The sequence below is a fragment of the Podarcis raffonei genome, chromosome 6, assembly GCF_027172205.1.
Source record: "Podarcis raffonei isolate rPodRaf1 chromosome 6, rPodRaf1.pri, whole genome shotgun sequence".
NCBI lineage: Eukaryota > Metazoa > Chordata > Lepidosauria > Squamata > Lacertidae > Podarcis > Podarcis raffonei.
Genome location: NC_070607.1, coordinates 16,333,268 through 16,347,233, shown reverse-complemented (window position 1 = coordinate 16,347,233; position 13,966 = coordinate 16,333,268). Strand labels below are relative to the sequence as shown.

The following is a 13,966-nucleotide window of genomic DNA, read 5'->3' as shown; positions in this document are numbered from 1 at the left end:
TCAAGCAGAAATTAAGCAGGTGAATCTTTAGACATGGAGATTAAACAAAAGAAAAAGCCTTTCCAACTTTAGCTCTTGCGTGCAATTTGGCCCCTTCTTCCATGTTTGATTCCTGCTGCAGGCGCAGAAGCAGGGCCAAATTATAAAACTGTTAACCTGACTCTTAACTCTCCCTTCAACAAAAAGAACATTACTATTTGCATAGGAGTCACAGACCATCCACCTCCTGAGCTCTTTCTTTCTACTTTTCAAGGATTGACTCCTTTCTTCCTTGCCGTCCTCTCTTTCTTAAAACTCAATTAAGTGAGAGAGTGTGCAATTCAATAACAAGACCCACTGACTTCTGCAATTCTTTATTCCCAGGTATAAACAAATATGACTTCACCTTAATACCGCCCCTAAGCATGTGATGCCATGGATGAGGGACCTGTGGCCCTCCAACTGTTGCCAGACTACAACTCCCATCAGCCCCAACCAGCATGGGCAATGATCAAGGACTGTGGAAGTTGTAGGCCTACACCACCTGAAGCACCACACTTCCCATTACCCAATGCATTGCAGAGTTCAGCGAGACTTACTTCCCGGAAAGTACGTACAAGACTCCAGCCTGACTCTCCTAACTCTTCATAGGGACCCTATACTCCTCTTTCGTGCAGGAGGTCAGAAAGACACACCTCTGCACCTGCGTCCCCCACAAATTCATGAGTTGAATACAGCACGCAGCACTCCCTTCCTGGCAAGCACACACAAAGCTACAGTGCTGACACCCCCAGTTTACAGAACTTGTTCCTGCATGATGCGGTGACACAGGCTCTGGCCTAAATGGCTCTTTTTAAAAAAGAATGAGGCAAATGCATTGAAAAGCACTATACGAGAGCCCTGTGTGCAAAGGCAACCTACCCCAGTCACTGGGGGTGGAATCAGAGAATCACAGAGTTGGAAGGCACCCTAAGGGCAATCTAGTCCAACCCCCTGCAACACAATAATCTTTTTGCCCAACATGGGGCTGGAGATTAAGACTATGATTATAAATCTGTAGATATTCTATTCCTCCTTTGTACATCTTTTTTTTAAAGAAAATATTCATCCCCTCCCCTGAATACCATATTTTTCTAGGTTTTTTTACCAAAAAAAAGGTTTAAAATGGGGGTTCGCCTTATACACGAGTAGTGCTGAGGGGAGTTTTCTTAATTTGGAGTCCCCAAAAGTAGGGGGCATCTTATACATGGAGCCGTCTTATACACAGAAAAATATGGTATTTATCATACAGCATGGATGCAGGGTTCTTGTCGCTGGGGCGCAGTTCCAAGGGAACTAATAATAATAATAATAATTTATACCCCGCCCATCTGGCTGGGTTTCCCCGGCCACAGCAAAATATTAAAATACAATAAATTATTGCCACAGAAATATTAAACCCCTATGCAATGTAACCACAGGGCGAGCCCAGTTCCCAAAGGAAACTATTGCCACGGAAATATTAAACCCCTATGCAACGTAAAGCATTACTATACAGGAGGAGTCCTGTTTTCTCAAGGAAACTATCACCACAGAAACTTTAAACCCTATGTGCAACGTTTAAAGTATTTTTATGCAGCCCCAGCAGAACTTTTCTGTGCGTGCTGGAAACGAAGCTTGGGAAGGTAGACGGGTGCAGTGGGCAGGGGAGCTTCTCCATGGGAGATCAACCAAACCCCACAGAACCAACACGCTTAAGGATCATGGGGCAGCCCGTTCCGCCGGCCCGGCAGCTGGAGTCGTCCAGCTTTAAAGAGCTTTTGAAAGGCGCCTCTCCTTCCTCCTCCTCGCGACCTGGGACTCACCCCCAGATGACATAGTTGGTCTTGACGTTCTTGGGCCAGGAGAACTCGCCGAAGATCACCTCGTCCCCCTTCACCACGATCTCCTTCTTCTGCGTGTTGTACTGGCGCAGCACGCTCAGGACGTCCGCCATCGCCTCAGCCTCAAAGCTCCCTCAGAAAAGCCTCGCTCGCTCGCTCCCTTCGCCGGCCTCGCGGACCCGGGGCGCGCGCTCCCTCGCTCGCTCCCACGGCTCGGCTCTCCTCAAGTCCGCCGCCGCCCTCCTTCGCCTCACTCGCTGACAGGAAAACAAACCGAACGAACCACCGAGCGAGCGACTCGCTGACTGACTGGCCCAGCCGCCGCCGCCGCCGCGAGAAAGAGAAGAAGGACCCCACGCTGGCCTGACCTGGCTGGCGCCTGCGCACGCAAGGAGAACGGACGCTCCGCCTCCTCCTGCTCCTAGCGTTCTGAGGCGAGGCCCCGCCCCCCCGCGCGTGATGGACAGCGGAGGAAGCCCGTCAGAGGCCCGCGCTGGGAATGGAAGGGTGGAGAAAAAAATAATAATCACCAAGCAGGCACTCGGATAGCCAGCCTCAAGCGGTGAGGGTCCTCGAGGGAGGAGCGGGGCCGAAAGAGGACGGGGCCAAGGGGCGGGGCCTGAGCAGAACCCCGCCCTCTGTTTCCTCTTCTGCTGCTGCTGCTGTTGCCTATGGCTTTGAAGGCGCTGCCCAGGCTGAGTCTGCTGCGGGGCTGGCGAAGGTCAGTACTGGCGGGGGGGGGGGCGAGGGTGGTGGTGGCGCTGTCCGCATTGCAAGGGTTTTCTTCCCTAGCAGGGTTGCCTTGATCATGCAAGATTGCCCCTTATTTCAAGGTAAAATGCCATTGATCATACAAGATTTAGCCCTTGTTTCAACGTAAAATGCCCTTGGTCATACAAGATTGCCCTTTATTTCAACGTAAAATGCCATTGATCATACAAGACTGCCCCTTGTTTCAATGTAAAGTGCTCTTGATCATATAATATTGCCCTTTATTTCAACGTAAAATGCCCTTGGTCATACAAGATTGCCCTTTATTTCAATGTAAAATGCCATTGATCGTACAAGACTGCCCCTTGTTTCAATGTAAAATGCCACTGGTCATATAAGATTTAGCCCTTATTTCAACGTAAAATGCCATTGATCACACAAGACTGCCCCTTTTTTCAATGTAAAAAGCCACTGATCATACAAGATTGCCCCTTGTTTCAATGTAAAATGCCACTGGTCGTATAAGATTTAGCCCTTATTTCAACGTAAAAAGCCACTGATCATACAAGATTGCCCCTTGTTTCAATGTAAAATGCCATTGGTCATACAAGATTGCCCCTTGTTTCGATATAAAATGCCATTGATAATACAAGATTGCCCCTTTTTCCAGTAAAATGCTATGTCCTGCATTGATTCAGTTTGTCCTGCATTTCCCCTTTTTGCATGCTCCTGCTTTCTCTCTGCTCCTAACCTCTTGCTGCCTCCTTTCCCTTTTTTCTCTCCACGCTCCTTCCCTTGGCAACTGGACAGCTCAATTGGTATTCCAGCATGGTGCTGACAACACCAAGCTCACAGGTTCGATCCCCACAGCTGCATCAGGGGTGGATTTGGGTTTGATGAGGCCCTAAGCTGCTGAAGGTAATGGGGCCCTTTATATGTCCAGCTGTCCTTTGCCAACAACAAATTGTCGCTGTTTTTTTGTGTTGAATATATGCCATATGGTAATTTATGGACCTAATAGGTATCTAAAGCCATTTGCACATAACAAAATATGTATTTTATCAAAGTAATTGTTGAACTGACATGCAATTAAGAAGAAGTATATTAATAGTGAAATACAATTAAGAAGAAGTATATTTTTTGGGGGGGCCAAGAGAGTGGGGCCCTAAGCTATAGCTTTTTTAGATTATACGTAAATCCGGCACTGAGCTGCATATTTCTGCATGGCCAGGGGGTTGGACTAGATGATCCTGGGGTCCCTTCCAGCTCTATGCCTCCTCATCTCACTCCTAAGAAGGAGCAAACCAGGGCAAGGCTTTCATGTTGTCCCTGTCAGTTCCCTGCAGGTTAGGTTATAAGGTGTCCATCGGCAAAGCTGGGCCCTTTCCCTCAGACAGCGACAGGTTCAGAGTCTCTAGAAACAAGCAGTTTTGTGTCAAGATTTTGGGGAGGAGTTCCAGGGAGCTATGTACCACAGCATCTCCAAGTTGCTTCAATATGCAGTATTTTTATTTTAAAAGCCTGGTACAGGTCAGGGTGGCAACGTTTAAGAAAAAAACATCTTAAACCCTTGAAAATTTATTTTTTGTGTCACGCATTTGCTTGTGTATTAAAATGGATCCCATGCTTTCTTTGTATTAGTGCTAGGATCAACCACTGGGATTCCTTCGTCACAAAACTGGAAGGGACCACCAGGGTCATCTAGTCCAGCCTCCTGCAATGCAGGAATCTTTTGCCCAACGTGGTGCTCGAACCCACGATGCTGAGATTTAAACCTATTGATTGTGTATTTAATTAAATATATTGAATCAAATATATTGTGTATACTAAGTAATATTAAGTATATTGCAAACACTTTAATTTACGATGTGGAAATTTAATTCGCTGTGTGGCCTGCGGGTTCTGTGTCAGAGTACTCGCATTTGGTATGAAAAGTTGGACCGTCTGGTATAGGCTATACTGGTAAAGGTAAAGGGACCCCTGACCATTAGGTCCAGTCGTGACCGACTCTGGGGTTGCGGTGCTCATCTCGTTTTATTGGCTGAGGGAGCTGGCGTACAGCTTCCGGGTCATGTGGCCAGCATGACTAAGCCGCTTCTGACGAACCAGAGCAGCGCATGGAAACACCATTTACCTTCCCGCCAGAGCAGTACCTATTTATCTACTTGCACTTGACGTGCTTTCAAACTGCTAGGTTGGCAGGAGCAGGGACCGAGCAACAGGAGCTCTCCCCGTCGCAGGGATTTGAACTGCCGACCTTCTGATCGGCAAGTCCTAGACTCTGTGGTTTAACCCACAGCACCACCCGCGTCCCCTAGGCTATACTGTTACGTCATGCCAAATGAAGAAACAGTCTGCAAAGTTTGCTAGTTGATGGTGTGTTATCCTGTGAAAAGTAAGCACTTCCAGATCTCATAGATTTAAAAATGGGGGGAGGGATTAAGCATATCCTGGATTCTCCCGCCAGGAGTGACACATATTTGTATATAAACTCATATTACAGATCTTCAGTAGTCTTTCCTCACAAGGGAAACAACCCATAAATTCTTAGGAAAGAGGTTGCACAAAATATTGTACCTGGCATGCATGAAAAACCACCTGCCTGTATAAGAACTTGCATAAATGTAGTAAATAGCATGCACACTATAGTGCATAACAGTTTGCATGTTATTTACAGAAAGGACATTATGAAGCATCAAAACATGTGAAGCAATTATGCTGTACTAGTTGTATGGCAGGTTTGTAAACAGGTTGTTGCCTAGTTGCCTGTGGCAAACAAGGACTACCTCCAGGTGGCCAAGCCAGGATGCTTTTGCAAATTGGCAGAGTTGGGTGTTCTCTCTATTCATGTGAGGTTATCAGTATGCTACAAATGCAGGTAATGTTTGTTGACAACGGATTTTTCCTGGCTACTCTCTGCTGGCAGAAAAGTTCTTTAACACCATCCGGACTTCCTCAGAGTCAGGAGTGCTCATTAGGTAGTAATCTTATATAGTGGTACCTTGGGTTACATACGCTTCAGGTTACAGATGCTTCAGGTTACAGACTCCGCTAACCCAGAAATAGTACCTCAGGTTAAGAACTTTGCTTCAGGATGAGAACAGAAATCGTTCTGCGGCGGCAGCGGAAAACTCCATTAGCTAAAGTGGTACCTCAGGTTAAGAACGGTTTCAGGTTAAGAGCGGACCTCCAGAATGAATTAAGTACTTAACCCGAGGTACCACTGTAATTATAATAATTTATCTTATACACTTATACAATATTATACATTCTGATCTCAATGTGACATATTTCTGAGTAGAGACGTATAGGCTATTTTTATTCAAAATTTTATAGACCACTTCAAAAATGAACTCCGATCTAGTTACAAAAAATAGTAATACCATATATAATAATAAAAAGATAAATCTCAGTAAACAGTTCAGTTCTGCTGAAGTCTTAATGACGTGCAAAATGTTAAAAAACAGTTGCCAACTCCCTTTCTTGTTTCTTTTTGCTAAGATGTTATTTGCTCTGTAAACATTGACTAAGCTCTGCAAAATAACATTAATATATTCATTTGGCTCCATTTATGATTTTATTTCAGAATGGGGAACAGTACATCTGCTACCACAGACTTCTCTAACACTGCCACTGCTAACCAGATAGAGGTGAGTGGAAATGGCTTTTACCTTCAATGTACTCTACTGCCACTATTTTGTGTGAAATTTATTCATTTATACCCTTGCCCCTTAACCAAAGAAGCTCCTGGAGTGTCTTAGAGAAATTAGTATTAAGCCCTCAGGTTCACAAAATATGTGACACATGAGGAAGTAGAGAAAATACTTTTAAATTATTGTTTATAAATTTTCAGGTTTTTTAATAATAATAATAATAATAAGAATAATAATATAAAAAAATACCTTTATTGTTATTGTACAACCTGTCATTTTTAAATGTCACATCACAGTGGTACCTCGGGTTACATACGCTTCAGGTTACATACGCTTCAGGTTACAGACTCCACTAATCCAAAAATACTGCTTCCGGTTAAGAACTTTGCTTCAGGATGACAACAGAAATTGTGCTCCGGCGGCGCGGCAGCAGCAGGAGGCCCCATTAGCTAAAGTGGTGCTTCAGGTTAAGAACAGTTTCAGGTTAAGAACGGACCTCCGGAACGAATTAAGTACTTAACCCGAGGTACCACTGTATTATTATTTGTTGAATCTATTTCCTGCCCTTCCTTTCGATAGAGCCCAGGGTAAAAAACACATCGCCAAATCAGAAATATAAACATATGCAATAATGAAACATGTTTTTAATTGTTGTTTGGATTAGAGAAAATTCATGAAAATTATTAATAGATAGCACCTTTCACATGGCACATATTCAAACTCCGAGAATATGTCCTGTTGGTGGAACTGTGAAGCCATGAAGACTTATTGGCCCTTTCTGCCCATTTTTCCCAGACTCCCTGGACTGTTGTTAAGGTTGAAATCAGCACCACTGTTAGAAATAGTCCAAACAGATTGGGCTTGTGTGCCGCCTTTCTGTATTTAAAGGCAGTAACTCCCCAGTTAAATAAAAACCACTTTTCTTATTTTATGGTGGCAGCCCACCTCCTATAGCCCAAGGTGGAAAGATGGTCCAAATTTTAGATTTGATATTTGGCTCAAAAAAGGCTGTACATATTTTAATCATTGGAAAAACTCACTCATCATTCTGAGTGCTGTGTAGAACTGTGGAGCCCAAGGATTATGTGTGCATTTGACTGACCTTGATGGTGTATCTAAGTAACTGTACCCATCTGAATATAGTCCATGTAAAGTATGAATTCATTTGGAATGTAACTAGTCCTTTTCCAATTCGTTTTCCCCATTTATGTCTTTGCTTGCTTGCCTGTATTTCCCCCTTATTCTTTCCCTTACAATTATATGTTAATGCTCGTTTATTGGTTATTCTATAAACCTATTCCGTAAATATACTCAGTATTGTAAAAATGTATTTATGCTATTTTTCTTTTGCATATTTAGCATGCCCATGAAGTGCATGTTTGTTTTGCCTTAGTTTCTTTTTTCTCTTTCTACTTAAAGATTTTTTTTTAAAGTACTCAGATTACCCGGTATATTCAAGCTCATTCTGTGAAGAATGTTGGCAAAAGTATGTCGTGCTTGATGCAAACAGCGAGATGCTTAAGATGACAAATGTGAACCGTAGGTTTTATTTTTGCAGTTTAAAGAGGTAATTCCCTTCTAGATTATAGTTAAATATTTTGATTATTTTTTGAGGGCCAAGACTTGAGAAGATTCTGCCTCCCCCAGTCTTTGTAGGCAATTGTAGGAGGGGAAAATCTAAATGCAAGAACCTTGATATTGTTAAAAACTTAAAAGCTTACATTATGTATAGAAACTGCTCACGCAAGCTTTTCTTAAAACACTTAGCGAACTATCTCAGACAACTGTGTAGTGATCTTCTCGAAAACCACATGCTCCTACTGCAACATGGCAAAGAAGCTATTTGAAGATATGAATGTGAACTACACAGCCATCGAACTGGACATGTACGAAAACGGAAGCCAGTTTCAAGATATTCTTCATCAAATGACTGGCGGCAGGACAGTGAGTACTTTCCAAGTTTGGTCACCTATAGCAGAAACTTCGGGGAGGGGGGAATTCTCTCTCCAGCCTACACCCCCAGTAGATGCATTTCTTCCTACAGCAAATAATTGACCTGTGGAACTCGTAGCCACAAGATGTAGTGATGGGATGACATAGACCTCTCTCTCTGTGAATTAATCAGTGACCACCAATCATGTCAACATGTGCCTATGAACCTCTGAATAAAAGTTACAGGAAACTGGTTACAACCCTAACAATAGGAGTGGGAGCTATTGCTTTGTGCCCTGTTGTGGCCTTCCTGGATGTTACCTCATTAAGATATTCATATCCATCAGATGTGGCTACCTGTTGCTGTTGTTTTTAAGTTTGCTTTCCGTGTTTGATTTCATGGTAAACCTTTCAGAGCATAGGATTTAGACAATCTAGCATGACCTCCTGTCTGCAGAATATGTTGTATACATACGATTGTGTATCATCTGACCCGTCTACTGCAATTATTAAGTTTGCAGATGACACCACCATAATGGGTTTAATAACAGGCGGAGACGAACCAGCGTATAGAGGGGAGGTTCAAAAAATATCTACATGGTGCCTAGGGAACAACTTGCACCTTAATATCAGCAAGACAAAGGAGATGGTGTTGGACTTTCGGAGGAAGAGAGAACTAGCCCCGCTGTACATTGGGGAGGGCTGTGTGGAGAGAGTCTCTTCCTTTAAATTCCTAGGAGTTTATCTCAGTGAAGACCTTATTTGGAAAATAAATACAAGAGGTGGTTAAGAAAGCCCAACAGAGACTCCATCTCCTCAGAGTATTGCGAAAGAACAATGTCAATCAACAGAAAGTGTCCTTTCATACTGCATCACGGTGTGGTACGCTGGTTTGACATCATCTGATAGGAAGTGCCTACAGAGGGTGGTGAATACAGCACAAGATATTATGGGCTGTCCCGTGAATCCGCTGGATGAAATAGCGGAAGAACGTTGCCTCAGGAACGTGAGGAAAATTCTCAGGGATGAGTCACACCCTGGCCGGCACTTTCTTGATCTCCTGCCCTCAGACAGAAGATATAGAAGCATGATTAGTCGCACCAACAGGGTAAAGAACAGCTTCTATCCGTGGACTGTTAGGCTGCTGAATGAAAAGATAACAACAGGGCAACTGACTTTCGGGTTTGGTGGGTGTGCATCAGTAAATGAGGGGAATTAAGACTAAGAGAGCTGAGTGGGGGGTGCTCATGTAATCTCCCTGTATACAAGTTGTACACGTGACAATAAAGTATTTCAATTCAATTTCAATATTGAAGAGTTGGGCATTGCTTGCCCAACTTGCAGTGCCATTTATGCATACCATTTGTCCAACTCCATAGCTATTTCTGCAACAGCTCAGAAATACTATACTGCAGGCATGTCCAACAGGTAGATCACTGGACGTCTGCGGTAGATCACTGGTAGATCATTGGCTCCTCCCAAAGAAACTGAACAACTGTGGATCCCCTAAAAGAAGCTCAACATTTTACCTCCTCCCTGAAAAAACTCAACAACTTTGACCCGAACCCTGCAAAAATGGGCCTTGCTCCTTCCTAAAAAAAAACTTTTGACCTGCCAGTTTTTAACTCTGTGAGTAGATCGCAGTCTCTTGGGAGTTGGCCATCCCTGCTATACCGGGACGTAAGTGGTAACTTTATAGAATATACAGCATGTGTGTGTTAAGCTTATATGCAAGAAATAAGTTTCATTTGTTAATTTTTATACTCAACAGGTTCCAAGAATATTTATCAATGGAACATTTGTCGGAGGTGCTACAGACACACAGAGACTTCATCGGGAAGGCAAACTGCTCCCATTAGTTCACCAGTGTCTCTTGCGAAGAGGGCGAAACTCAGAACAGCCATGTAGTCTTCCTTGATTCCCTTTCTTCTGACACAGTTGTGTTGCTGGAGTTTACTAGACTGCGTATACTTAGTTATGAATTCTTACACCCCGGTACTCTGGTTTCAGTACTATTTATGTGTTCAAAATATGTATGGAAGGTTTTCAACGGCCAGATAATTTATCACGATCCAGTTCATCCTAAATTCACAATGCACTCTTGTACATTCTCAAGACAAAATAAGCTCTGTTGAAGAAGTAAAAATGCATAGGAGTGCACTGCTTGATTTCAATTTAACCACAAATTCTATTTAAATACTTAAATTTCATTTAGGTCCAACCCAATGCAAATAGCTAACTACACAGTCCTAACCACATCGACACAGAAGTAAACCCTATTGAATTCATTGGGGTTTTCCTCCCAGGTCACAGTATTGCAGCTTAAATTAAGGTAGGTAGCTGCGTTGGTCTGACGCAGTCGAAATAATAATCATAATAAAAATGTCCAGTAGCACCTTAGAGACCAACCAAGTTTGTTCTGAGTATAAGCTTTCGTGTGCATGCACACTTCTTCAGGTATCTGGTATCTGAAGAAGTCTGCATGCACGCAAAAGCTTATGCCCAGAACAAACTTAGTTGGTGTCTAAGGTGCTACTGGACATTTTTTTATTTCAAGCTTAAATTAAGTTGCACTTGGGCATCATTGAAATCAATATGGGAAGTTAATAGTGACTTAGTTTCCCCTGAAGTGTAGTAACTAACCTCAGCTTCATCTAGAATCAGTTCAAGATTCAGCTAGTATATTCTGTAGCAAAGAATTACTACATGTGTCAAATGTAAAGAGAGCTTGTGCATTAATTCTGTGGCTGTATTAGCTATCAGAACCATGGGATGGAAAGCCAGCTGGCTTGGCCCCAGCCGGAGAGTCTCCCGTCTCAGCCTTGCCGCTGCGGAGATCCATCAGTCATCCTCCTCCGAAATGCATCTGAGACTCATGCAACTGTGCATGAGCACACGTTACTCAGCAGTGTAAACGCACAACAGAGCTGGATCGAGGCATGGGTACTAGGCTACGTTTATTGAATTTAAGTCAGGACGAAGAAAAACATGGCTTCTCTCCTTGCCGTTCTCGGAGAGAGAGAAAACAAAAGCAATACAGAGCGGATGTTCCGCTCACGGGACTCCAGCAATCTGCGCTGGAATGCAAACAGGCATGTGACATGTAACAATCCCACATATCTGCATCAAGGGTGGAATGGAATTCCCAACATTAGCTACCTTGTAGTACGCTAGGTTTATCCTAGCATAAATGTCTCCTTTATTCAAATTAGAGCAGCATCTCTGGCCTCTTAGACAAAAGCTGCAGTTCGAATTAAATGGAGCAGTCCCCACACGCCACCCTTTCCCTTGGTATTAAACTACAAGAAATGCATGTTGCATGCATTAATTGCGCTGGCAGTTGGAACACTGCCAAGGACACACAAATAAAAATGTGTGTGCGTGCGTGCGTGCGTGCCAGCTTCCAAATAGGGTTGATGCTGTTAGCTTGTTTCAAAAATCAAAGATGAATCACAAGGTATACCCATAATGCTGAGCTGTGATTAATGGAAACCAGATGCAAGCATTTTGAACTCCTTGTTGTGACTATGCCCATGCGGGTGTACAAGCAAAGAGTCTAGCTGGCGCACTCTCCCTTCCCGAAGTCTTTGCCAGACCTTGAAAGCAATGGCAGAGGATTAGCTTGTCACAGTTCAAATCAAGCAGGTGGAGAGGCGAGAGGAGGAAAGATATTAAAGAAGTGTGGTATTGTGATCTGAAGTGACAGGCTAAAGCTACAGGTAAAGTAGAACGGACTGTTTTTAAAACACATCTCCAAGCTTCCCTGGTGCAGAACACCGAAGTTTCTCTAGCCGACTGCTGCAACAGTGCTTATTTTTATTTTTATGATTATGTATTACAAGCGACATTTTATACTATGAGTAGCTAACTTGTGGCTCTACAGCTCCTACCAGCCATTGGGTGATAGGTATAGTTCATCAACATCTGGAAGGGGCGTGATCCTGTTTTTCAGTGGTATTTTCTACAAAAGTTTTCCCTGTTGCTGAATACTTGAGCAAAGTAAGATACAGTGGTGCCTTGCAAGACGAAATTAATCCGTTCCGCGAGTCTTCGTCTTGCGGTTTTTTCATCTTGCAAAGCACGGCTATTAGCAGCTTAGCGGCTATTAACGGCTTAGCAGCTTTAAGAAAAAGGAAACAAACTCGCAAGAACTCGCAAGACGTTTCGTCTTGCGAAGCAAGCCCATAGGGAAATTCGTCTTGCGGAACGACTCAAAAAACGGAAAACCCTTTCGTCTAGCGAGTTTTTCGTCTTGCAGGGCACCACTGTACTTCAGTATTTGCCATTAAGTGTGTGCAATTATATAATGTACATTTGGTGGCGCTGTGGGTTAAACCACAGAGCCCAGGACTTGCTGATCAGAAGGTTGGCGGTTCGAATCCCCGTGATGGGGTGAGCTCCCGTTGCTCAGTCCCTGATCCTGCCAACCTAGCAGTTCGAAAGCACATCAAAGTGCAAGTAGATAAATAGGTACCGCTCCGGTGGGAAGGTAAACGGCGTTTCCATGCGCTGCTCTGGTTCGCCAGAAGCGGCTTAGTCATGCTAGCCACATGACCCAGAAGCTGTACGCCGGCTCCCTTGGCCAATAAAGCGAGATGAGCGCCGCAACCCCAGAGTTGGTCACGACTGGACCTAATGGTCAGGGGTCCCTTTACCTTTACCTTATAGCTAGCTTTAATCCTTATTGCTATCCCGCTTTTCAAACATACTGTCAACCAAAAGACCTTTCCCTCGGTACTTTCACATGCTTGAGCCAGAATGCCAATGCTTTGACAGGGCAGAACAGCCAACTTCTTTACAAGGTACAGTTGTGCAACAAGAAGCACCACACTCAATGTGGAAACCCACAATTACATAACTTTGTGCTTTTATCACTGTGCTTCAAATGAATATGGGAAACTTGCATTCGCTGGAGTAGCTCAGAGAGCAGCAAAAATAAGTGTAGATTTCAATTCAATGAACTGTGACACTACTAACATGGCTTGTGGCCAAAGTACGTTGTTTCTAATCTGTGATTGATGAAGCCACACAAAACACAAAAGGAAATCCATTGTCTGTGAATACCTTTATTGTGACCAAGAATAAAATGTCACAAAATAGTTATCGAGCTAGTGTGACGTGTGAGGAGTGGATCATTATACCGTCATGGAATCATGTGCAATGAAGGACATATTAGAATTATTTTAAATTGAAATGGCTAGCCAGTGAACTTTTAATCCCTACAACACTTTCTAAGGGAAAGAGACAATAAAAGGAGTACACTACTAATGCCTTCTCAAAGTTCAGTTTAGTTCAGCGGGTGTTACTACCAGGTAAGTGAGTACAGGAATGTAGCCTTAAAGTGTTAGAGCAGGGGTGCTGAATATTGTTCGACTCCCAGCAGTACTAGGAAGCACAGCCAGTGGTCTGGGATGGTGGGAGTTGTCAAAAAGCATCCGAAGGGCCCCAGGTTCACCATACTGCTCTAGAAAGTGGGTGTTACAATTCATAAGCTTCATGCTAGTGCATTTGTCCCTGTTCAAATCAATTTTATCTCAAAACACATACAGTGGTACCTCGGGTTACATACGCTTCAGGTTACAGACTCCGCTAACCCAGAAATAGTACCTCAGGTTAAGAACTTTGCTTCAGGATGAGAACAGAAATTGTGCTCCGGCGGCGGGAGGCCCCATTAGCTAAAGTGGTGCTTCAGGTTAAGAACAGTTTCAGGTTAAGAACGGACCTCCAGAACGAATTAAGTACATAACCAGAGGTACCACTGTACTTGTTTATTTTTCTCCTTCACAAAAATGACGCAACAACTACTGTACATGTATTTGGCTGAAATGG

At 43.5% G+C, this 13,966-nt stretch overlaps 2 protein-coding genes across 3 annotated transcripts in view; one reads left to right on the top strand and one right to left on the bottom strand.

Moving 5' to 3' along the window:
• Window positions 1-2,224, bottom strand: part of CDC73 (cell division cycle 73) — a 116,207-nt gene extending 113,983 nt beyond the window's left edge. The window contains exon 1 of the mRNA XM_053391453.1: window positions 1,824-2,224. Within this exon, the coding sequence (XP_053247428.1) occupies window positions 1,824-1,954 (131 nt within the window). The 5' untranslated portion in view covers window positions 1,955-2,224. The remainder of the gene's footprint in view (window positions 1-1,823) is intronic.
• Window positions 2,225-2,336: 112 nt separating this feature from the next.
• On the top strand, window positions 2,337-13,249 carry GLRX2 (glutaredoxin 2). Of its 2 annotated transcripts, none has more exons than XM_053391451.1 (4): window positions 2,337-2,562; window positions 6,139-6,202; window positions 7,973-8,149; window positions 9,909-13,249. In XM_053391451.1, the coding sequence occupies exons 1-4, from the start codon at window positions 2,513-2,515 to the stop codon at window positions 10,053-10,055; spliced, it is 438 nt and encodes a 145-aa protein (XP_053247426.1). In that variant the 5' UTR covers window positions 2,337-2,512; the 3' UTR covers window positions 10,056-13,249. The 2 variants fall into 2 exon arrangements, with proteins under 2 accessions (XP_053247426.1, XP_053247427.1); XM_053391452.1 differs by lacking the exon at window positions 2,337-2,562 and adding an exon at window positions 4,808-4,947.
• Window positions 13,250-13,966: the final 717 nt, after the last annotated feature.